The sequence below is a fragment of the Chelonia mydas genome, chromosome 18 (assembly GCF_015237465.2).
Source record: "Chelonia mydas isolate rCheMyd1 chromosome 18, rCheMyd1.pri.v2, whole genome shotgun sequence".
Taxonomy (NCBI): Eukaryota; Metazoa; Chordata; order Testudines; family Cheloniidae; genus Chelonia; species Chelonia mydas.
In genome coordinates, this window is record NC_051258.2 from 6,711,262 (window position 1) to 6,734,569 (window position 23,308).

A 23,308-nucleotide genomic window follows, 5' to 3' on the forward strand; every position below is an offset into this window, starting at 1 on the left:
GAAGAGCAACAAAAATGATTAAAGGTCTAGAAAACATGACCTAAGAGGGAAGATCGAAAAAACTGGGTTTGTTTACTCTGGAGAAAAGAAAACTGAGAGGGGACATGATAACAGTGTTCGAGTATCTAGAAGGTTGTTACAAGGAGGAGGGAGAAAAATTGTTCTCGTTAACCTCTGAGGACAGGACAAGAAGCAACGGGCTTAAATTGCAGTGAGGGCGGTTTAGGTTGGACATTAGGAAAAACTTCCTGCCAGAGTGGTGAAGCACTGGAATAAATTGTCTAGGGAAGTTGTGGAATCTCCATCATTGGAGATTTTTAAGAGCAGGTTAGACAAACACCTGTCAGGGATGGTCTAGATAATACTTAGTCCTGTCAGGAGTGCAGGGGACTGGACTAGATGACTTCTCGAGGTCCCTTCCAATTCTACAATATGTGAAATATTCAGCAAGCTTTTTGTGGTCCCCGGTTCAATTCCTTTCTCTGCCACAGACTTCCTGTGTAATCATGGGCAAGTCACTTAGGGGATCATTTTAAAAGTGCCTAAGTCTCTTAGACTCTGATGCAGAGCTGGGCAAATAACTGATTTTCGGTGCATTGGCAGTTCTGAAAAAAAAATGGTTTAAGTCGAACGGCATCTGAAATGTTTCAGATTTTTCCTTGAATTGAAAAAGTTCATTGCAGGCTTGTTCCAGAGCAGGGATGTGGAATGTGGGTCTCCCACGTCCTAGGTGAGCGCCCTAATCACTGAGATAAGACCACTGAGCAATCTTCTACCACCATTACCGCCTCCTTCACCTTGTCTGGCCACTTTGTGAATGGCTCAAGCTAGTCATGTCAAATTTGTCAATGCTTTCCAGTTGACCAAATCTTAATTTTTCCTCAAATAACTATTTGTCCCAGCTTTACTGGGAGATATTTGTCTCAGATTTACTCCTAGGTCCTGGTGATTTTTAATGAGACTTAGGCTCCTAAACCACTTAGGCACTTTTTGGTCTCCCTAAGCCTCAGTGTCTCTGAGATCCTTAATCTCTCTGTGCCTCAGTTCCACATCTGTACATTAAAGTCTGAGATGCTTACCAGATGGTGATGTCAGCCATAGAAATCCCTTAGATTGATAAAGACCCATGTATTCCTACACGCACCCTTGCACACCCCCAGTCCTCTAACCCTGCTCAGGAAACCACCACATGGAATAGGGCATTTACAGAGCATAAGAAAGCATTGCTAATTCCAACCACAAGGAAAGGTATCGGGGGGAGTACCGGGTTTATAGGAAGATTTAGTACCACTCTCCAATGTGGTATTATCAACGTCTATTCCTATAACCTGCCACAACTGTACCCAGAGAAATGGGGAATGAACTTGTCAAAAGTTAGGGCAACTGCACCTCTAATCCCCCTCTGAGGTCCCTCGAGGGCACCCACTCCTGGCTCCTCAGGCATCATCTTTCTTGGGCAGAGACCAGTGTCTCTCTTCCTCCTGATTGGGGTTTTTCCAGGCTGCAGAGTTCCCTGTGTATACCATGATATCCCCAGCAAGCCAGATTGCTTTAAATGGGCCAGTGTCTGCACTTTGCTTTCTCTTAGCCCTGGTCTGCACTGCAACGGGGAGGGGAGGGAAAAATCGATCAAAGTTACGCAACTTCAGCTATGTGAATAACGTAGCTGAAGTTGACGTACTTAGATCGACTTACCGTGGTGTCTTCACCGTGGTGAGTCGACTGCTGCTGCTCCCCCATCAACTCTGCCTGAGCCTCTCGTGGTTCTGGAGTACAGGAGTCGAAGGGAGAGCGCTCGGGGGTCGATTTATCATGGGTAGACTAGACGCGATAAATCGACCCCTGCTGGATCGATCGTTGCCCACCATTCCGGCGGGTATAAGTAAGCACCTTTATTTTTAAGGTGAAAGCATTACAGAGAAAACCTATTAAGATAATAAAGATCCTGCACATGTGCTACTAAGCCTACCAAAGATCACCCCCCAACTCCGGCAGGGGCTCTGGTAGGAGGCAGTCCTTCAAACTCCACCACATGGGGTGGTTACAAGTTCATAACAGCCTTAGCTCAGAATTAACACCACCATGAATAGCTCAGGCTATGTCCACACTACAAATCACTTTGATGCAACTTACATCGCTCAGGGGTGTGAATAATAAATGCTCCTGAGCGACGTAAGTTACACCAACTAAGCGTCAGTGTAGACAGCGCCATGGCAGTTGGAGAGCTTCTCCTGCCGACATAGCTACCACCTCACGTGAAGGCAGGAGTTATGAAGCCAATGGTAGAGCTCTCTCTTGTCTGCTTAGAGTGTCTTCACCAGAAGCATTACCATCAGTGCAGCTTGCGCTGCTGCAAATGATGTAGTGGAGACATAGTGTTAATCTTTCCTTTATACAGCTTGGGCCCTTGACCTTGAGATTCCAAGAACAGGCAATCACCAGACAATGATCTCCTTCTCAGGACACAACTTCCAAAGGCTGGGTTTTTGCATAACCAGAGGTGGGAATTTGCATTCAACTCCATGTAGAGATTCCCCAGGCAAACCACTTGACACTATTTGTCCCCAGAGCCCATTCGTGTCTGGCACGTTGTTCATTACGGTACTTTGAAGTTCATAACACTTCCCAGGATTCAAGCCCCCTCTGCCTTCTAGGGAGAGGCTACATATAATCCCAACCCACAATAATACATAAACCACACGTAAAAATACATTTAATACAATAGACCCCAAACACACAAACTTAATTCAGTAAGGTTTCCTAAGACTATTGCAGGAAATTGCCATGTCTGTCACAGAGATGATTGGTAAAGTCTCTAAGTATTTTTCTTCGGGTGTAAATGAACTGGCTGATCCCTACCTAAAGCTTTAGCAAAGCTTTTGACACGGTATCCCATAGTATTCTTGTCAGTAAGTTAAAGAAGTATGGGCTGGATGAATGGACTATAAGGTGGATAGAAAGCTGGCTAGATTGTCGGGCTCAATGGGTAGTGATCAATGGCTCCATGTCTCGTTGGCAGCTGGTATCAAGCGGAGTGCCCCAAGGGTTGGTCCTCGGGCCGGTTTTGTTCAATATCTTCATTAATGATCTGGAGGATGGTGTGGATTGCACCCTCAGCAAGTTTGCAGATGACACTAAACTCGGAGGAGAGGTAGATACACTGGAGGGTAGGGATAGGATACAGAGGGACCTAGACAAATTAGAGGATTGGGCCAAAAGAAATCTGATGAAGTTCAACAAGGACAAGTGCAGAGTCCTGCACTTAGGGCAGAAGAATCTCATGCGCCGCTACAGACCAGGGACCGAATGGCTCGGCAGCAGTTCTGCAGAAAAGGACCTAGGGGTTACAGTGGATGAGGAGCTGGATATGAGTCAACAGTGTGGCCTTGTTGCCAAGAAGGCCAATGGCATTTTGGGATGTATAAGTAGGGGCATTGCCAGCAGATGGAGGGACATGATCGTTCCCCCCTATTCGACACTGGTGAGACCTCATCTGGAGTACTGTGTCCAGTTTTGGACCCCACACTACAAGAAGGATGTGGAAAAATTGGAAAACGTCCAGCAGAGAGCAACAAAAACAATTAGGGGGCTGGAGCACATGACTTAGGAGGAGAGGCTGAGGGAACTGGGATTGTTTAGTCTGCGGAAGAGAAGAATGAGGGGGGATTTGATAGCTGCTTTCAACTACCTGAAAGGGGGTTCCAAAGAGGATGGATCTAGACTGTTCTCAGTGGGAGCAGATGACAGAAGGAGTAATGGTCTCAAATTGCAGTGGGGGAGGTTTAGGTTGGATATTAGGAAAAGCTTTTTCACTAGGAGGGTGATGAAGCACTGGAATGTGTTACCTAGGGAGGTGGTGGAATCTCCTTCCTTAGAGGTTTTTAAGGTCATGCTTGACAAAGCCCTGGCTGGGATGATTTAGTTGGGGATTGGTCCTGCTTTGAGCAGGGGTTTGGACTAGATGACCTCCTGAGGTCCCTTCCAACCCTGAGATTCTATGATACCGCCCATTCCCCCCGCCCCCAGTTGTGTTTCAAAAACTTGATCTAAATTGGCGAAATATTACATGAGTGAATATGTGTAAATAGTTAATGGTTCTCATGGATATGGAGCATAGTCTCAGGGTTTTGTAGGACTAGTAAGACTACCTGTGCACTGTAAACCAGTGGCTCTCAACCTTTCCTGACTACTGTACCCCTTTTAGGAGTCTGATTTGTCTTGCGTACCCCTAAAGTTTCACTTAAAAACTACTTGCTGACAAAATCAGACATCAAAATACAAAAGTGTCACAGCTACACGATTACGGAAGAGTTGCTGATTTTCTCATTTTTAACCATATAATTATAAAATAAACCAATTGGAATATAAATATTGTATTCACATTTCAGTGTATGGTATATCGAACAGTATAAACAAATCGTGGTATGAAATTTGCATTGACTTCACCAGTGCTTTTTATGTAGTCTGTTGTAAAACTAGGCAAATATCTAGATGAGTTGTACCCCTGGAAGATCTCTGCATACGCCCAAGGGTACATGTGCCCCTGGTTGAGAACTGCTGCTGTAATCAGTTTCCTTTGTGCAGCTTTTGACACCAGATCTCAGCTGTACCTGCCCACCCCAAAATACTGAATGAAATCTGCTCACCTACAGCAGGTCTTCTCCATCATGGAGTACGAACTCCTGCAGTTTACGTCAGAAGCTTCCATGGGTGCCACTTACCTCACCCACAGGAATTCCCTCACCTTAGAACAGGAGCGGTCACATGACCACTGTCTGGCTCTGTAGCGTCTTTACGGAGCTGAAGTCGGGAGCGGATGGGATTTCCAGCTGCAACAGTAACTGAATGTCCTCCTCTGCTTCAGATCAGCCCCAAAGGACGCCACGTCGTTCGATGTCCGTGGCACCCCTGGTGTTGACATCTATATTGTCCACAACCCTGAGGTTGCCAAGGTACCAACGTGCGTGCCCAGATGGCCCCTGGATGTCGGGGTGGAGGTGGTGGTGACTATGAAGGCGCCAAGCAACGCTGTCAATGATAACAAGGTGAGTTGGTCATGGAGGGGGAGAAGCACCCTTGGAAAAAACGATGTCAAACTTCCACAAGTGTAGGAGCAAAGAGCCGTTACTTGGGACTTGGACCAGGCAAAAGGGTGTTTGAAGTTGGACAACAGACACTGTGCCTTGGCTGGTGAGATGTCTGCTTGCTAAGGGTGCCCACGTCCTGGGCGTTAGAATGAGCGGGGTATCCCATGAATCCCTGGGCGATGCGTTCCCATTTGGGGCTTTCGTCACCTCACGGACTGAGAGAACAGCCCAGTTATAAAACTGCTTCATTTCAGCAGCCGGGACCTGTTGCTTTGGTTTTACTTGCTGATGGGTTGTTTATTATTTAGACTCCTTATCCTATTGTGCATTTCCATGAGGGAGCAATACGACTCTAATCTGCATTAGGGTTTGTATTACAGTAGCACCCACAGGCCGCCTTGTCCTAGGTGCTGTACAAACACAGTGAGAGGCCGTCCCTGCCCAGAAGAGCTGCCTAAATTAGTGGTTTTCAAACTTTTTTTTCATTTGAAGACCCCTCAGAAATGTTGAATGGAGGTGCGGACCCCTTTGGAAATCTTAGACATTGTCTGCCGACTCCCAAGGGTCCGTGGACCACAGGTTGAAAACCCCTGGTCTAAATGGAGAAGACAGACAGTGGAATAGTATAATCCTCATTTCACAGATGGGGAACAGGGACATAGAGAGAATAAGGGACTTGCCTGACGGCACAGAGCCACAAATTGAGCCCAGAACTCCTGAGTCCTGGCCCAGGTCCCAAGCCACATGACCATCCTCTTTGTCTTAAACTAATGAATTTTCATGAAGGAGTCATCTGCACAGCACTCCCAGTTGCTCCCAGCGTAGAGAGCGGAAGACCGCGTGCAAGACTCGCACTCTGGTCTCATCCGTGGCAGCATTATGTCCCCAGGCAGTATCTGTTTTACTCTCAGCTTTGCTACAGGCGACGGTGTCCTGAAAGTAGTAGTGCTGATTGTGGTGTCTTTGCAGGTTAGGATTTCATACTATGGGCAAGATGGGGGGCCTCCTATGCACACAGCCATGCTCTACCTTACCTGTGTTGGTAAGTAGAACCGAAGAATCCACCTGTTCAATAAACTCAGCCCCAAAAAGCCGCTCCCTTCACTGGGTAGGAGGGTGGGAGGACACGTTTTCTAGGTTGGCTTCTGGGTACACTGGCAAAAATATTGGTGGGGGAAGGTGGAAGAGGGGCACAGAAATTTCAATTTTTCAGGGGAAATTCAAAAGCCAAAATATTTCTATTTGGAAATGCTGCAACAGTGACTCATGGGAGTTATAGTTTGGGTGCCTTATGCTCCCATTCTCTTCTGTAGGCTAGGATCCCTAGTCAAACTACATCTCCCAGGAAGCACCACTGTCTCCCCCTTGGGGAGGGGGCTGGTGTACTATGGCTGGCTCTGGCAATGGTGCATCCTGGGAGATGCAGTTCAGCCGGGAGACTGGACCACAGGGGATCATGGGGATAAGAGGCACTTGGACTACGACTCCCATAAGGCACCATGGCAGCATTCCCACAGTTTCGAAATATTTCAGTTTTTGGGTGTTCTGTTTTTCAACTAAAAAAAAATCAAAATGTTCTGTGGAAAGCAAATGCTTTTCATGAATACTTTCATTTAGTCAAAGACAGTTTTGATGGAAAATTTTCAAGCAGCCCTGCTTATAGGGACAGGCTAGCTGATCTGAGCCCCATGCTGTAATGGAGACCGGTTCCCTTGTAGCTCACTCCTCTCCCCATTGAGCTGTGTTCAGTTCAGTCCAGGCCTTGTCTTGCCCTGTGGCTATGGGGGCTGCACACTTTTAAAGAAGCCTATAATGGCACATACCCACCGAAGGATGCCCCTCTATCTCTGCTTTTGGTACTGAAGATCCCAAGCTTGGCTAGAACATAGTTGAGTCCAGTTCATTGGTTCTCAGAGCCCTCCAGCCTGATGGGTTCTCTTCTTCTCTTGTGCCATTGCAGACATCTCCCTGGATGCTGATACAACTCGCAGTGGGGCGGTGAAGAGGAAAACAACAGATATGGTAAGTATGATTCATCTTTGTACCCAAGGAATAAGGGAGACCAGTAGGCTGAGTAAATCCTGAGCTGAACATCCCAGAGCTCCCCAGCAGAGTATCAAGTGTAAAGGAGACATGGTTTCATAGAATCATAGAATATCAGGGTTGGAAGGGACCTCAGGAGGTCATCTAGTCCAACCCCCTGCTCAAAGCAGGACCAATCCCCAATCAAATCATCCCAGCCAAGGCTTTGTCAAGCCTGACCTTAAAAACTTCCAAGGAAGGAGATTCTACCACCTCCCTAGGTAACGCATTCCAGTGTTTCACCACCCTCTTAGTGAAAAAGTTTTTCCTAATATCCAACCTAAACCTCCCCCACTGCAACTTGAGACCATTACTCCTTGTCCTGTCATCTTCTACCACTGAGAATAGTCTAGAACCATCCTCTCTGGAACCACCTCTCCGGTAGTTGAAAGCAGCTATCAAATCCCCCCTCATTCTTCTCTTCTGCAGACTAAACAATCCCAGTTCCCTCAGCCTCTCCTCATAAGTCATGTGTTCCAGACCCTTAATCATTTTTGTTGCCCTTCGCTGGACTCTCTCCAATTTATCCACGTCCTTCTTGTAGTGTGGGGCCCAAAACTGGACACAGTACTCCAGATGAGGCCTCACCAATGTTTATCTAGTACTGTGGTCTGCAGCCTAGAGCACCAGCTACAATAGCATTAATTAAGGGTTTGTCTACATGGGGATGCTCAGGAAAATTAATCTGAATTAATTAAAGGTGTGAAGTTCAAGTGGATTAGTTAAATGGCATTAAACCCCTGTGTGAACACGCTCATTCAGAATTAAAGTGGCTTTAATTCAATTTATTAATTCACTTTGGAAGTTAATTAAACTAAACTGAATTAAGGCTACTTTAATTCTGGAGAAGAGCTTCCACAAAGGGGTTTAATGCATTTAACTAATTGATTTAAAATTCACACCTTTAGTTAATTTGGATTAATTTTCCTGAGTGTCCCTGTGTAGACAAGCCCTAAGTGATTTTATTTTTTTTTGTTGGAAAATGTCAGTTCATCAAAACAGAAACTTTTCACAGGAAAGGGTCAGTTTTGACAAATTTTTTGACTTGGAAAAAAATCTGAGAAGTTTGGAAATTGTTAATCTTTGGTTTTGACATTTCCAAGATAAAAACATGTTAGTTTTCTGGGTTTCATGTAGAAATTCAAGCTAATTATAGTAAAAATAGTAACCAAAATGTTTCTAAATGATTGAAGTGTTTCAATTGACACAAAATTTGTTGATCTCTCAGAAATGTTCCTGGGATGGGAAGACAGTCCTCCACCCAGCTGTATCAGTAGGACCCTGGCTCCCAGGCCTATGCTCAGACCACACCACTTGCCTTACAACAGTGTATGTGTGTGAGTGGCTGGAACCTGGAAGCTCATATATTTCTGAGTTGGGAATGAGTAACATGGAGAATAGCTGGGAGGGAAACACTTTCCATAGGGGCTAGTGCAATAGGAAGCGGCTATGTCACATGCCTGTCCTCTCGGCTTTTATTACTGTAGTAGTGAAAAGAATTGGGTTCCAGCTCTCTGGTCTTGTTCCTCGTTTCCGTACCAAGCCTGTCTGTGTCTTGCCTCTGCAGAGAGAGTGGACATGGGGCCCAGATGGGCAAGGAGCTATCCTGCTAGTGAACTGTGATAGGGATGACCCAAAGTCCTCGGATATGGACAACATGGATTTCTGTGTGCGATCGTATGCAGGTACTGGCTGGGAATGGATCACTGCTTTTGGAATGGGCATTAATCAGATGATGCAGAATGTTTGAAATTCCAGCCAGGTCAGGCCAGAATGCAAGATGTTAGCTGAGTCCTAAGAAGAAACTACACCTATATAAAAGGGAGTAGTGAGAGTATGAACACTGGGCACTAACCCAAGGAGCGGTTCATGGGCTCCACTCATCAGAGCTAGGCCTGGATTTTCAGGGCCCCCATCCATGAATTGCTACCAGTAGAGCTATAAAACATGTACTCTGGAAAATGCCCAGATAGTCCACTATAACCGCCGATTATCAGGATGTCTCACTTATTCCGAACACGGCTCCAGGCACATCCAAGGGATCTCAGTGATACCATAAGAACTGCAAAAATGTTTGCCAAGTGGCTGTGTTAGAAGTGTAAATGTTTGCCATGTGACTGCCGGACTACTGGTCGGGCAGTGAGACAACTCCAGCTTAGGCCAGTTTTCAACCCATAGCTGGTCTACTTTCTCGGGGAGTCTAGATGTTGGGTGCCTCTTATGGAAGAGCATGTTCAAGATATCCAGGGGGTTTATTTTACATTGTGATGCTACTAACCTTAAGGCGCAAGTCTCTTGGAAATAAGCCTGTTGAACGGAATAGCCAAGGGGGCATATATCTCCTTCTCTCTCTTGGGTACCCAACCACTTCTAGTTTTGATTTTTGGAGGGTCACCTTTGAGTCTCCAATGCTAAACAAGAGACACCTGGATTGACAATAGAGCTTACAGTCTTCCCTAACCCACACCTGAAAAAAGGAACACAATGGAAACCGATGGGGTGGACAAAGCACAGGGGTCCCGTGTTCCGATGCTCTAACCTCATAGCTTCATAATGATCTGCATCTTCCTCCTTTAGGACCAGCCCAAAAGTGATTTCCCCATCCCTTCTTGATACAATTGAGATATATATATAGTGGTCCTATCAGACATAGCGTTTCCTGAGTTTCTGTAGAGGGATCACATACACTATGGACCAGATCCTCCCCCGGTGTACATTGGCCTAGATCCAGTGACATTGGTGGGGCTAGGCTGATAGGCAGTAGCTGAACATTAGGTTCCAGAGACGTGATGATCCAAATCTGAAAGCAGCTACTTGAATAAGCCCCACTCTTTTCTCTGTTGGTCTCCTCTTACCCTCAGACCTTCGGGACATGTCCTGTATGATCTTGAGAACTCAAGGCCCTGATGCAATCTTTGATGACCACAAGCTGGTTCTTCATGTTTCCGTGTCAGACGCATACAAAGTGGGAGTTTTCCATGCTCGGGGTGAGTATCTGGCCTTCTGGCTGCTGCGGGTTTGGAATTACAGCTCTTGGCCAAGGCATTCTGAGAGTGTCTAGAATTGTCTCTGCCTTTGCGCCGCCGTGTTACACTGCAGTCTGGCATGCCATGATAACCTATTCTGGTGAGAGCTGGCACTTCAACTGTCTGCTACACAGCAAGTGGAAGTTGGTAGTAAACATTGGCTGGAATATTGAATCCATCCGAGGACCTGCTCCTGCTCCCTGTGAAGCCCGTGGGAGCTTTGCCACTGACTTCAAGGGGCGTGGGATCAAGTTCTAAATCTGCCCTTCAATTAGCTGTTCTCTAGCTGTTCCCTCTCAGGAAGGCTGCTCTCTGCATCCACGTCCATTTACCTCCACCCTTTCACCCCGGTCTCGCAAACACTTCCACACATGGCATGCTGCTGGCCCGGCTCCCCAGCTCAGGGAAGACCAACGACAGGCCCCAAAGCTGGCCCGGCCCTTCCTGAAGGGCACAGTTTTATTCTTTAGGCACAAACCCCGCAGCATATCAAAACAAAGCTATTCTGCCAGCCAAAGCAGGCTTCAGTGGCTTTTCCCCTGTTGTCTTCCTTCCTACTCCAGGGCCTGCCAGCATCCCTCCTGCAGTGCTCAGGCCTGGACAGGACAAGGAATCTCCTGCCCACTTCCCAGCTGGGTCTGCTCACCCCGCTCCCTGTTTGGAAAAAGGCTCCATCCCCAAACAGGGCTGAGGGTGGGGGGAATCCCAGGGCGCCAGCCCTTAAAGAGGCAGACCACCCTATTACACACAGGCTCAGCTCTAAGCGAGTGAGTACTTCCATTGACTCAAGTGGACCTATTCAGGTGCTTTAACTTGTGCCTGGATGTTTGCACAGTTGGGGTTTTCTACTGTATTGTTTGAGAAACAGTGGGCTAGCCCTGGACTGGGGGAACTCACAGGCCCTCTTTGCACCCCAGGGCACTCCTGAGCAGCACTGGAGGCTCATGGCCAGAGTGCAGTGCTGTAATTGTACTGTATCACAATGATGATACGGGAGCAGGCAGAGTTAAGGGTGTCTGGTTGACCTTAACTGTTGCACTTCTCTGCTTTTTTATTGACTACTACTCCGTGCCACCTTAACATCCTTCTAGTGCGACATCCTAGTGTAACCAAGTGTCACTGCTGCCCATTATGGGTGGCCGCAGTGCTGCCGGGCCAGCCTTTGTCCTGGCACCACCCCTGCTAGTGTGCCAGATGCCCCACAGCTGAGGCAAGTGCCACAAGTGATTCAGCTGCCAAGTCTCTGTGCACCTTCACACCTGGGGGCCTCCAATGTGTGCTCTGCCAACTACCCCTAACACCACCCTCCTTCCAGGGCCACTCAGAGCCCCACCCTTCCCAACGTGCAAGTGCCCTCCTGCCAGTGTCTTCCCCAGCTGGAAGAAGTGACCCACTTCCACCAGATCCAATACATGTTTCTGTTGACCTGTTCCCACGATCCACCACATGCCTGCTACTGACCTGCTCCAAGTAGATCCAGCACAGCGGGTGTTTGTTTTATGGAACAGTATCTTCACTTGGGGAAGATCTGAATTATAAGTGTTTAGTGCACTGGGGTTAGGGCAGTGGAAGTGAAGATGTGATATCAGCTACCAATGCAGTGAAAAGGAGAGTATTGCCCAAATAAGTTACTGAGACCAGACATCCCAGAGAGACATGACCAGTTCCAGAACAGGGGCAGCAAGTAAATGCAGAGTGTCTGCTGGGCTCTCCTAAAGGATGTTAAAACCTAGTTTCTGGGGAAGGACAGAGGTGCTGTGTTCGAGGGACGGGGCAGTGCACCTGGAGACCGACTGCTTCTGCTTCTCTTCCAGTCTGGGAAATGAAAATCCAGAGAGTCCCATGGGGCTCCTGGGGGTCAGTGAGGAGCAAACATCAGATGCGCAGGGGGAATTCAAGTACGTAGATGAGCCGGGTGGCTGGCTGGCAGGATCAGAGTGGAAGCAATTCCTTTGATGGTTTTCAAAGGAAGAGAGAGAATTTCACCCATTTCTAAGTGGTACTGGGCTCCAGGCAAAGAACGACACAGTTTGTGGGAGAGTTAGAGGTAACTGACTTGATTGCCCTACCACACTCTTAAAAACTCCGCAAGGACAGGGTGAGGGTTCGAGAGAAGGCGATTCTGTTTGGTGCTTGAGGCTGATGTGTGTAAAGCATAGGCTTGGCAGAATCTGATTTCTATAATTTCAACCAGTAATATTGATTTACATTTTTACAGTGGCGGGGAATTGTGGCAGTGGGGGGCTGTCAAACAATTACTGAGTGACAGCAGACGCTGATACTCAAAGAGACAAAGCTTCATAAAACTTTCAACCACAAATTTTTCAACATCACAGGTCACAATATAGAAAGTAAATATCCCTAAAATCAACAACGCTGACCCGTTTTTACTAGCCGTTCGCTAGTCCATTTGTAACAAGCCTAATTCAAAAGCCTAAATCCCTGGAGTTTGACTCTAATATGGTCTTATGTAGCATTTTTCCTCACTTTGCCTATCTGTAAATTTCAATTATTGTCGGTGAAAATATTTAGTTGTTGGTTTGCATGTGTACGGTGAAATTGACCTTTACCGATAAAAATCGAACCTTTCCAAGCTTGCTTATGGAGCCGAATGTAGGTCAAACTAATTCCAAACCAGAACTGAATGTTAGGGTCCTTTGCCAGGACTTGCCTGTGCAAAGCCCCTTTGTGGCCCAACTTACCCGGCCGTGGGATCGTCAAGTATGGTCCCCCCCTCTTGTGGTGTCTGATGCAGTCGTGCTTTAGCCCGCTGGCTAAGGAAGGCTCGAGTCCCACCCCTTCCGGGTACTGAAGTCCCCAAAATAAGAGAAAAGTAAGAATTCAAAATAGGATTGGCCGATGAGTCTTTGGCACTGTTTAGGGCCTGTGTTCAAACCGGTCTCCCTGGGTCCAGCCGTCCCATCCGCAAGCTGTCCCAGACTCCTGGCTCTAACCAGGGTTCCCTCACTGGGGTGGGTCGTAGAGCTCTGTCTCCTTTCTGGTCAGCCCCAAACTGAGCTGGGCCATCTCCTTTTAACTCCCCTGTCCACGTGTGATGCCTGCTGCCAGTGTCGCTGGAGAAGGGCCAATTGGGTCCACAGGCCTCATGCACCCCCTTCCGGTCAGTGCCTTCCCATCACGGCTCCTAGAGCCTCACCTGGGCTCTGAAAAAGACTGCCTGGTTCTCAAACCTGCCGAGCCGCCCGATGATTTCAATGAAAGCTGCTGGATGCTTAGCACTTTTGAAAACCAGAGCACGTCTGGAGGAGTCCAAATGTAGATTTAGGGATGTAGGCTCCTTTTTCTGAAAGTCTTTGCCATACACTAAGGATATGTCTACACTACGAAATAGGTCGAATTTATAAAAGTCGATTTTTAGAAAGCGATTTTATACAGTCGATTGTGTGCGTCGCCACTAAGCGCATTAAGTCGGCGGAGTGCGTCCACAGTCCCGAGGCTAGCGTTGACTCTCGGAGCAGTGCACTGTGGGTAGCTATCCCACAGTTCCCACAGTCTCCGCTGCCCATTGGAATTCTGGGTTGAGCTCCCAATGCCTGATGGGGCAAAAACATTGTCGCGGGTGGTTTTGGGTACATGTCATCAGTCGCCCCTCCCTCCGTGAAAGCAACGGCAGACAATCGTTTCGCGCCTTTTTTCCATGCGGGCGCCATACTGCTTTCAGCAGATGGTGCAGTAGGTCTGCAAACCGTCATCATCGAACGACCACTTCCGTTGCCACTCTGCTCTCCTGGTGGTCTCGCAGATCCTCTATATGACCGTTGTCATCTGCTGCTTCCGCTGCAACTCTGCTCGGCTGCTCTTGTCTCGCCACACCACGGCAAGCGTGCAGCCCACTCAGCTGTTGTGTCCTGGCAGCAGACAGTGCAGTAGATCTGCCAAACTGGTCATCCAACCACCGCTTCCCCTGCAACTCTGCTCTCCTGCAGACGCCATACCACGGCAAGCATGGAGCCCGCTCAGATCACCGCGGCAGTTATGAGCATTGTAAACACCTCGCACACTATCATGCAGTACATATGCAGAACGAGAACCTGCAAAAGCAGGCGAGGAGGCGATAGCAGCGCGGTGACAAGAGTGATGAGGACATGGACACAGACTTTTCTCAAAGCACAGGCCCTGGCAATTTGGCCATCCTGGTGGCAATGGGGCAGGCTCATGCCATGGAACGCCGATTCTGGGCCCGGGACGGTCCCACCAGTCTGGATCAGGGATGATTCCCAGTGGCTGTGAAACTTTCGCATGCGTAAGGGCACTTTCACAGAACTTTGACTTGCTTTCCTCTGCCCTGAAGTGCAAGAATACCAAGATGAGAGCAGCCCTCACAGTTCACAAGCGAGTGGCGATAGCCCTCTGGAAGCTTGCAATGCCAGACAGCTACCGGTCAGTCGGGAATCAATTTGGAGTGGGCAAATCTACTGTGGGGGCTGCTGTGATCCAAGTAACCAACACAATCACTGAGCTGCTGCTATCAAGGGTACTGACTCTGGGAAATGTGCAGGTTATAGTGGATGGCTTTGCTGCAATGGGCTTCCCTAACTGTGGTGAGGTGATAGATGGAACTCATATCCCTGTCTTGGGACCAGATCACCAAGGCAGCCAGTACATAAACCGCAAGGGGTACTTTTCAATGGTGCTGCAAGCACTGGTGGATCACAAGGGACATTTCACCAACATCAACGTGGGATGGCCGGGAAAGGTACATGACGCTCGCATCTTCAGGAACTCTGGTCTGTATGAACAGCTGCAGCAAGGGACTTACTTTCCAGAACAGAAAATAACCGTTGGGGATGTTGAAATGCCTATAGTTATCCTTGGGGACCCAACCTACCCCTTAATGCCATGGCTCATGAAGCCATACACAGGCACCCTGGACAGTAGTCAGGAGCTGTTCAACTATAGGCTGAGCAAGTGCAGAATGGTGGTAGAATGTGCATTTGGACGTTTAAAAGTGCGCTGGCGCAGTTTACTGACTCGGTTAGACCTCAGTGAAACCAATATTCCCACTGTTATTACTGCTTGCTGTGCGCTCCACAATATCTGTGAGAGTAAGGGGGAGACGTTTATGGTGGGGTGGGAAGTTGAGGCAAATCTCCTGGCTGCTGATTACAAACAGCCAAACACCAGGGTGGTTACAAGAGCACAGCAGGGCGCGCCGAGCATCAGAGAAGCTTTGAAAACCAGTTTCATGGCTGACTAGGCTATGGTGTGACAGTTCTGTTTGTTTCTCCTTGATGAAAACCCGCCCCCTTGGTTCACTCTACTTCCCTGTAAGCCATCCGCTCTCCCTTCCCCCCTTCAATCACTGCTTGCAGAGGCAATAAAGTCATTGTTTCAAATTCATGCATTCTTTATTAATTCGTCACACAAATGGGAGGATAACTGCCAAGGTAGTCCGGGAGGGAAGCACCGCGTGGGGTGGGGGAGGAGGGAAGGACAAGGCCACACTGCACTTCAAAACTTATTGAATGCCAGCCTTCTGTTGCTTGGGTAGTCCTCTGGGGTGGAGTGGTTGGGTGCCTGGAGGGCCCCCCCCCCACGTTCTTGGGTGTCTGGGTGAGGAGGATATGGAACTTGGGGAGGAGGGTGATTGGTTACACAGGGGCTGCAGTGGCAGTTTGTGCCTTTCCTGCACCTCAACCATACGCCGGAGCATATCAGTGTGATCCTCCAGTAGCCTCAGCATTGCATCCTGCCTCCTCTCATCATGCTGCCGCCACCTGTCCTGTTGCTCCAGCCATCTGTCCTCGTGTTCATTTTGTGCTTTCCTGGACTCTGCCATTGTCTGCCTCCATGCATTCTGCTGGGCTCTTTCAGTTTGGGAGGACTGCATGAGCTCATAGAACATTTCATTGCGAGTGCGTTTTTTCACCTTCTTATCTGCGCTAGCCTCTGGGACGGAGATGCTAGTGGCAGTGTTGAAAAATTTGCAGCTGCAGGAGGAAAAAAAGGGAGAGTAAAATTGAAAAAGACACATTGGCTATTTAAAAGGAGGGGCTGATGTTTTCAGGTTAACATGCAGCACAAACCCAACTAACCCCCCCCCCCCCCCCACAATTCTCTGGGATGATTGCTTCACCCCTCCCCCCGCCACGTGGCTAACAGCGGGGATGATTTCTTTTCAGCCACAGGCAACAGCCCAGCAGGACGGCCACCTCTGAATGTCCCCTTAATAAAATTCCCCTATTTCAACCAGGTGACAATGAATGATATCACTCTTCTGAGGATAACACAGAGAGATAAAGAACAGATGTTGCTTGAATGCCAGCAAACACCGGGACCACACGCTGCCAGGCTTTCTGATGCAATGATGCCAGACTATGTGCTACTGGCCTGCCGTGGTAAAGTGTCCTACCATGGAGGATGCAATAAGGCTGCCCTTCCCAGAAACTTTTTGCAAAGGCTTTGGGAGTACCCCTAGGCGAGCTCCATTGAGATGTCCCTGGAGGATTTCCGCTCCATCCCCAGACACGTTAACAGACTTTTCCAGTAGCTGTACTGGCCATGAATGCATCGCAAGTCTTCAGGGCAAATTAATCATTAAACACGCTTGCTTTTAAACTGTGTATTATATTTACAAAGGTACACTCACCAGAGGTGCCTTCTCCGCCTTCAAGATCTGGGAGCCTGGGTTGGGAAGGTATTGGCTCCAGGGTGATAAACAGTTCCTGGCTGTCAGGGGGAACAGTTTTTCTGCTGCCTGGTGTGCGCTATCTTCAACCTCCTCCTCCTCATCATCTTCCTTGTCCCCAAAATCCTCATCCCTGTTGCTTGAGACTCCCTTGCAGGAGTCCACATACAGGTGTGGGGTAATTGTAGGGGCACCCCCTAGAATGGCATGCAGCTTATCATAGAAGCAGCATGTCTGGGGCTCTGACCCCGAGCAGCCGTTTGCCTCTCTGGTTTTTTGGTAGGCTTGCCTGAGCTCCTTAAGTTTCATGCAGCACTGCTGCGGGTCCCTGTGATAGCCTCTGTCCTTCATTCTCTTGGAGATTTTTTTCAAATATTTTGGCATTTTGTCTTTTGGAACGGAGTTCTGATAGCACAGATTTGTCTCCCCATATAGTGATCAGATCCAGTACATCGCGTTCGGTCTATGCTGGAGCTCTTTTGTGATTCTGGGACTCCATGGTCACTTCTGCTGATGAGATCTGCATAGTCACCTGTGCTGATCAGCTTGCCATGGTGGCCAAACAGGAAATGAAATTCAAAAGTTTGCGGGGCTTTTCCTGTCTACCTGGCCAGTGCATCCGAGTTGAGAGTGCTGTCCAGAGCGGACACAATGGAGCACTCTGGGATAGCTCCCGGAGGCCAATACCATTGAATTGTGTCCACGCTACCCGAAATTCGACCCAGCGATGTCGATTTCAGCGCTAATCCCCTTGTCGGGGAGGAGTACAGAAATCGATTTTAAGAGCCCATTAAGTGGACAAAAATGGCTTCGTTGTGTTGACGGGTGCAGGGTTAAATTGATCTAACGCTGCTAAATTCGACCTAAACTCATAGTGTAAACCAGGGCTGAGATTAGCTGGGATTAGCCTCTCTGCAGCTGGGAGCGTCAGTTACTTGGGTGGACCCAATATGGGTATATTTAAGTGATGCTTCTTAAATGTTGTCAGTAAGCTTCTAGGTGCAACCGTGCCCCCGTGCTGTGTAAATGGATAAAATGATCAAAACTGGGGCTGCCCCAGATTCTGCTGTAATAATGGAGTGCAGGGAGATAGCAGGTTAGTAAATCAATGGTGAATAAACCCCTCCAATCTGTCTTGCTGTTCGTAGGGTCACACTATTCATTGTGAACATTCAGTGACTTCTAAGGTGTTTTTGAAACACTTCACCCATCCTGAAAGTTTCATGAATTCAGAGCTGAAATGCACTGCCCACTGTTTGTCATTAGCTAGGCTCCTATGTTCTATGTTTGGTTCTCAAATCCATCACCTGAAAACTACTCATCCAACCAAATACATTGGGCAGCTGATGGGGCTGGTTCACACCTGAAATCCCAAGGCTACCATTGACTGGATGCTCTCTGACTAGCTCTAAAAGATGATGAAGCTGCTTTCATGGCTTTGGGTAACATCACCTCTAACCCCCGGCCTTTCCTCTCGTAAATTCCAGTGCAAACTAGAGATTGATGCAGAGACAGCAAGACCGCATCCAGGCCTGTAAAGCACCTCTCATGTGATTGAAGTAATCAGACTTTAAGTCTGCTCGCTCTGGTCTTTCCTATCATGAAAATTGGCCCCAGTTGCTAGCATTGGTGTATTTGCATCAGTGTAGGCTGCAATTTACACTGGTGGATTTAACTCCTGCGAGGAATTTGGTCCACTGGTGCAAATCATGGCTTCGCCCGTCTCCGTGAGGGGTTTGCACTGGTGCAGCCACAATGCTGGGGCTAATTCTCCATGTAGACAAGGCCCTACACACACAGCATGCAAGGTCTAGTCCAATCATCCAACAATGCACTTCCTGTCATGCCTGGAAGCTTGATCCCCAGGAGCTGGGAACAGCTGAGCTACCTCTGCTAGCTCCATTGTGCTCAGTGTGGTTCCCCCGACCTGTCAGTATACTCCTCTACATTCGTAGGTGATGACGTTCTCCAACAGTATGAGCACGTGCTGGGGTCAGATGAGCTCTCCTACGTAGTGGATCGTCCCAGCGGACAAGAACAGGACACCTTCTACGTGGAGGGATTTTCCTTCCCGGACGCTGACTTCTCAGGGCTGGTGTCCTTCCATGTCACGCTGCTGGACGCCCCGGTTGAGGTACAGTAAGCCGCTGCGCTCACTTGGCCTGCGCCTATCTGGGCTGGAGAGAACGAATGCTCTGCAGAGCGGCTTCTCTAGCGGGGTACTGCCAGTCCACCATGCCCCTTGGTGGCTCAGCAGCAGCAAGGACTGAGCCGTGGCCCGCTGGATCTTAAAGTCTGAGCTCTACTGCTGGAGCAAAGGTTCAGCCGTGGCAGGCCTGTCCACTGCTGCACGTGGCACGACCACCACGGGGGAAGCCAGAGCACGGCACAGCCTGGGTGTAGGAGATCCAGTCATGGGGACTGAAGGGCTCGTGTCCCCCTCCTCTGAGCTGGGTGTTTTGGTCATGGAATGGTTCAGCTTTGGAGTCCTGACACTGGTGCCAGGCCGCTGGCTGCTAGCCTGCGGGATTGGCCTTTGCAGAATTGGTGTCTCTGGTGGGTCGCCCAAAGGAAAAGCTGCTTCTAGACAGGCTTGTTGGAGGATCTGGAGAGAGGGGATGGAGACCGAACAGTATCGGAATAACACGTCCCACGGCCCCTAAAACCAGCAGGGCTGGGCGCGGTCTCCACGTGAGCGGTATGCTTTCCCAGTGGGCTGCTTGGTCCGTAACTACTGCTGTGGAGATCGCTGTGCCAACCGCCTCGGTACTAATGAAACACACTGGCAAAGAGAGCGTGGCAAGTCCACAGCTAGCAGCCGGTTCACCACGGGATAACTACCTACAACTGCTGCCAGCTAACGGAATTGCTTCTTTAGCTGACGTGGTCGCAGGCTTCAGCAGCAAAGGTCATTGGGTTGACCCATTCTGGGGGCCATAACATTGGTAGGAGAAGGTGAAAATGTCCTGGCTGGATGAGGGGCTACCCTAGCTGAGCCAAGGGTTTTGATGCTAAACACTTAACAGGAGGAAACTGCTTTTCAATAGCAACTAAATCGAGGTCTCCTGCCATTTGAGCCAGGCCTGAGCTTCCCCTTCCTTCTGGGCAGAGGCTTGAATTACAGTGGGGTAAAGGGCCAAATGCATGGGAGCAGCAAAGGGAATGATAAAAGGCATCACTGCCCTCCAGATCCTGTGGGGATGACGTAGCAGAGAGATGGCAGAGGCCACATGCAAGCAGGGATCTCCCCCCTGCTCCAGAGAGATCTTTGAAGTTGGACTAAGATCCATAAATCACCCCTTGTTTTTTTTCCCCCCATAGAATCTTCCCGAGACCCCGATTTTCACAGACACGGTGGTTTTCCACATGGCTCCCTGGATAATGACCCCCAACACTCAGCGGCCTCTGGAGGTCTTTGTCTGCAGGTGAGGGCAGGATGGGTCAATTGCCCTGGGGAAATGGGCTGAGCTGTCATTTTCTACCCAGGGGCTTGATCCTGCGAGGTGCTGAGCCCTCTGCTCCCGGTCCAGTGCAGCCCTTCAGCACACGCATAACATCAAACACGTGCATAGCCCCGTTGACTTCAATGGGCTTTGGATCAAGCCCCAAGGGCCTAACTGGGATTTAAGAGCAAGCCAGGTTGGAAGAGGCCACCCCCAAAGACCCATACTAGGATGGGCCTCTTTAGGCACGTGAAGTCAGATTGTGGAGACCTTACAACTGTCCCTGGACCCATCATGCCTGGAATCACTTGATTATAGCCTGGACCATTTCCGTCAACACACCTTTGTGCCATGGGAGGGCAAGAACACCTGGGCCAAAAGCCCCAGGTGGTGGCAGTGAGACTGATGGGTGAAAAATTCTCTCTTGATACCCAGGAAAGGGGCTCGGCTACTCTCAGGCACCAAGCCAATTAGCACCTCGTTAACATACTAAATCCCCTGTTGGATAAATAATGGTTGGCCAATCCATTCCCCACTGTTGTTTGACCTGGGCCTGCTGGGATCTCCCCAATGATGGGGTTTTTTTGGGCTGGCGGGAGAGTGTCTGTCTGTCCCCTAATTTAGGCCTCACTCTCCTCCCCCATTTCATTCCCAGTGTGAGCGACAACACCGACTTTGTGGAAGCCGTGAGCGAACTCGCCAGGAAAGCCCACTGCAAGCTGACCATCTGCCCGGAGGTGGAGAACCGCAGCGACCGCTGGATCCAGGTCATACCACCGGGAATGGGAAAGCCAAATGCACGGGGCCTGCGTCTCTGCTGCCTTGCGGAGTCATTGACGGCTGCCGGGTGGCGTTTTGTGCCCTTGTTATGCAGCAGTCAGTCACTCAGTGCAGAGCAGTGGGGGAAGCGGGCCATAAAGCTCAGTCACGTCCTGCTGCATCACAAGGGTCCCTGGATGAAACCTACGAGGTTCAAAGCTGGAGGAGTGGAGCTAACACTCTAAAGATGTAGCTCCAAGAACACGATGGGTTGAAACGAAGAACCTGCCTGGTCTCTAAGTTGCTGCAAAAGCATCTGTTCAGCAATGGTACAACTGCAATCCCATGTGGGCTTGATCCAAAGCCCATCCAAATCAACAGCAATCACTTCTGCACGTTCTGGTTCAAGCCCCGTATTGGCTGGCTGTTTATTTGCCATTCTCTTTGTCCCCTCTAACAGGACGAGATGGAGTTTGGCTATGTGCAGGCTCCCCATAAAACGTTTCCCGTGGTCTTCGACTCGCCCAGGGACCGAGAGCTGCAGGACTTCCCTTTTAAGAGCATCTTGGTATGTGACGCTGTCTAGCGGTGCCAGCCCTCAATTTAACACCAGCTCGTTGGAAAGCTTGTGTTGAAAGGCTTTGGGTTTTTTGGACAGAAATTGCAGTTTTCAGCTATTGAGACATTTTGAAAAATGCATCGATTTTGACTAAATTTCATTTAAAAAATGGAATGAAGTGTTTTTCAGAATGGAACATTTGGATTTTTCATTCCGAAAGAACTTTTCAAGACTAAATTTATTGGGTTTTTTTATATAATTTTTATTTAATGTTCAAAAATCGACATGAAATGTTGTGATTTTATCAAAATGTTTTGATCGACCCAAAACAAACTTTTTGGGGTCGTTTTGTTTAGCAGAAAATGTTGACGTGTCTTATTTTTGGTGAAATAGAAAATCTGGTTTCCGTCCAGCTCCGTGCCTCTGCGATGAGATTCTGACTCCTTGGAGGGCTGTAGGACCGACTCAGATTCTGTTCTTCACAGCCAGATGTGCAGCCCTGTTAACTTGTATTCAAAATCCTGTCAAAGTCAGATTCAGGACTCACATAATTTGTCAGACCACTCTGTTTATTAGCAAAGCGCTTTGCCAATGCACCCAGATATGTGAGTCCCTCTCTGAGGCTCAAGCTAACTTATTGATACAAATAAGCCAAAGCCAATTTAACATAAGAGACAAAAAGAAGCAGAAACTGACAAATATACATACATATCTTATTTGCATACTAACATTTACCAATCTTCTAGGTCAGTAGGAGCTCTAAGTTAATTAGTTTGAGGACCCATTGTCTCACACTCCTTAATGTTTCTCTTCCTGACAACTATATTTCAACAAACCCTTCAAGTAGCATTTCTTTAATGAATTATAATTTCAATATCATTCATTCTACTTTCACAATCCCTCCTTTTGGTCAAGTTACGCAATGACCAATAATGACTGGGTTCCACATATCAAGCGTTCTTTATCTCTTTGTTCATCAGTGATATTTAAAATCATCAAATTAGCACTCTGGTTTGGGGTAGCTATCTGTGTAGCGTGCCTGACACAATTTTGGATGCAACAGGAAAGTAACTGAAAACATACAAAAATTATTGGGATTCCAAACAGGAGAGTTAGGACTTCCTGAAACAACCAGTTTCCTATGCCAGAGAAATTGAAAAGGTTACTTAGCCACTTCCATAAAGAACTTGGCTCTTCGTGGGGAAGATATGCGATTTGTTCTAAGTGGCTAGCACGATCTATCACCTCATTGGCGTTGTCTGGTATATACACACAGCAGTCTTTTCCAATGAGAGCACAAGTCCCTCCTTTTGCTGCTAGCACTATGTCCAATGCCTGACGGTTTTCAGTAGGAGCTCTAAGCTAATTAGTTTGAGGACCCATTGTGTCTCACACTCCTTAATGTTTCTCTTCCTGACAACTATATTTCAACAAACCCTTCAAGTAGCATTTCTTTAAAGAATTATAATTTCAATATAATTCATTCTACTTTCACAATACTAAGCATAGGCTTCTGTAGGGTTTTCCATCCACAGACCTCAAGTCGTTTACAAAGGGTGAGGGGAGCATGCCTTCATTTTACATATTGGGAAACTGAAGCACTGAGAGGCAAAGTGACTCAGCCAAAGTCTTACAGGGAGTTGGTGGCAGAGCTGGGAATAGAATAATGTAGGTTTGACTTGCCATGCTGTACCTGGTCCCCT

The 23,308-nt window shown here is 48.3% G+C and overlaps 1 protein-coding gene across 1 annotated transcript in view; it reads left to right on the top strand.

The window, feature by feature from the left end:
- Window positions 1–23,308, top strand: part of LOC102943376 (protein-arginine deiminase type-3) — a 42,091-nt gene that overhangs the window by 10,711 nt on the left and 8,072 nt on the right. Inside the window, exons 2-10 of the mRNA XM_037881384.2 lie at window positions 4,865–5,045; window positions 6,057–6,129; window positions 7,048–7,109; window positions 8,737–8,854; window positions 10,031–10,156; window positions 18,800–18,978; window positions 20,166–20,269; window positions 20,943–21,054; window positions 21,507–21,614. Coding sequence (XP_037737312.1) covers window positions 4,865–5,045; window positions 6,057–6,129; window positions 7,048–7,109; window positions 8,737–8,854; window positions 10,031–10,156; window positions 18,800–18,978; window positions 20,166–20,269; window positions 20,943–21,054; window positions 21,507–21,614 — 1,063 coding nt within the window. The remainder of the gene's footprint in view (window positions 1–4,864; window positions 5,046–6,056; window positions 6,130–7,047; window positions 7,110–8,736; window positions 8,855–10,030; window positions 10,157–18,799; window positions 18,979–20,165; window positions 20,270–20,942; window positions 21,055–21,506; window positions 21,615–23,308) is intronic.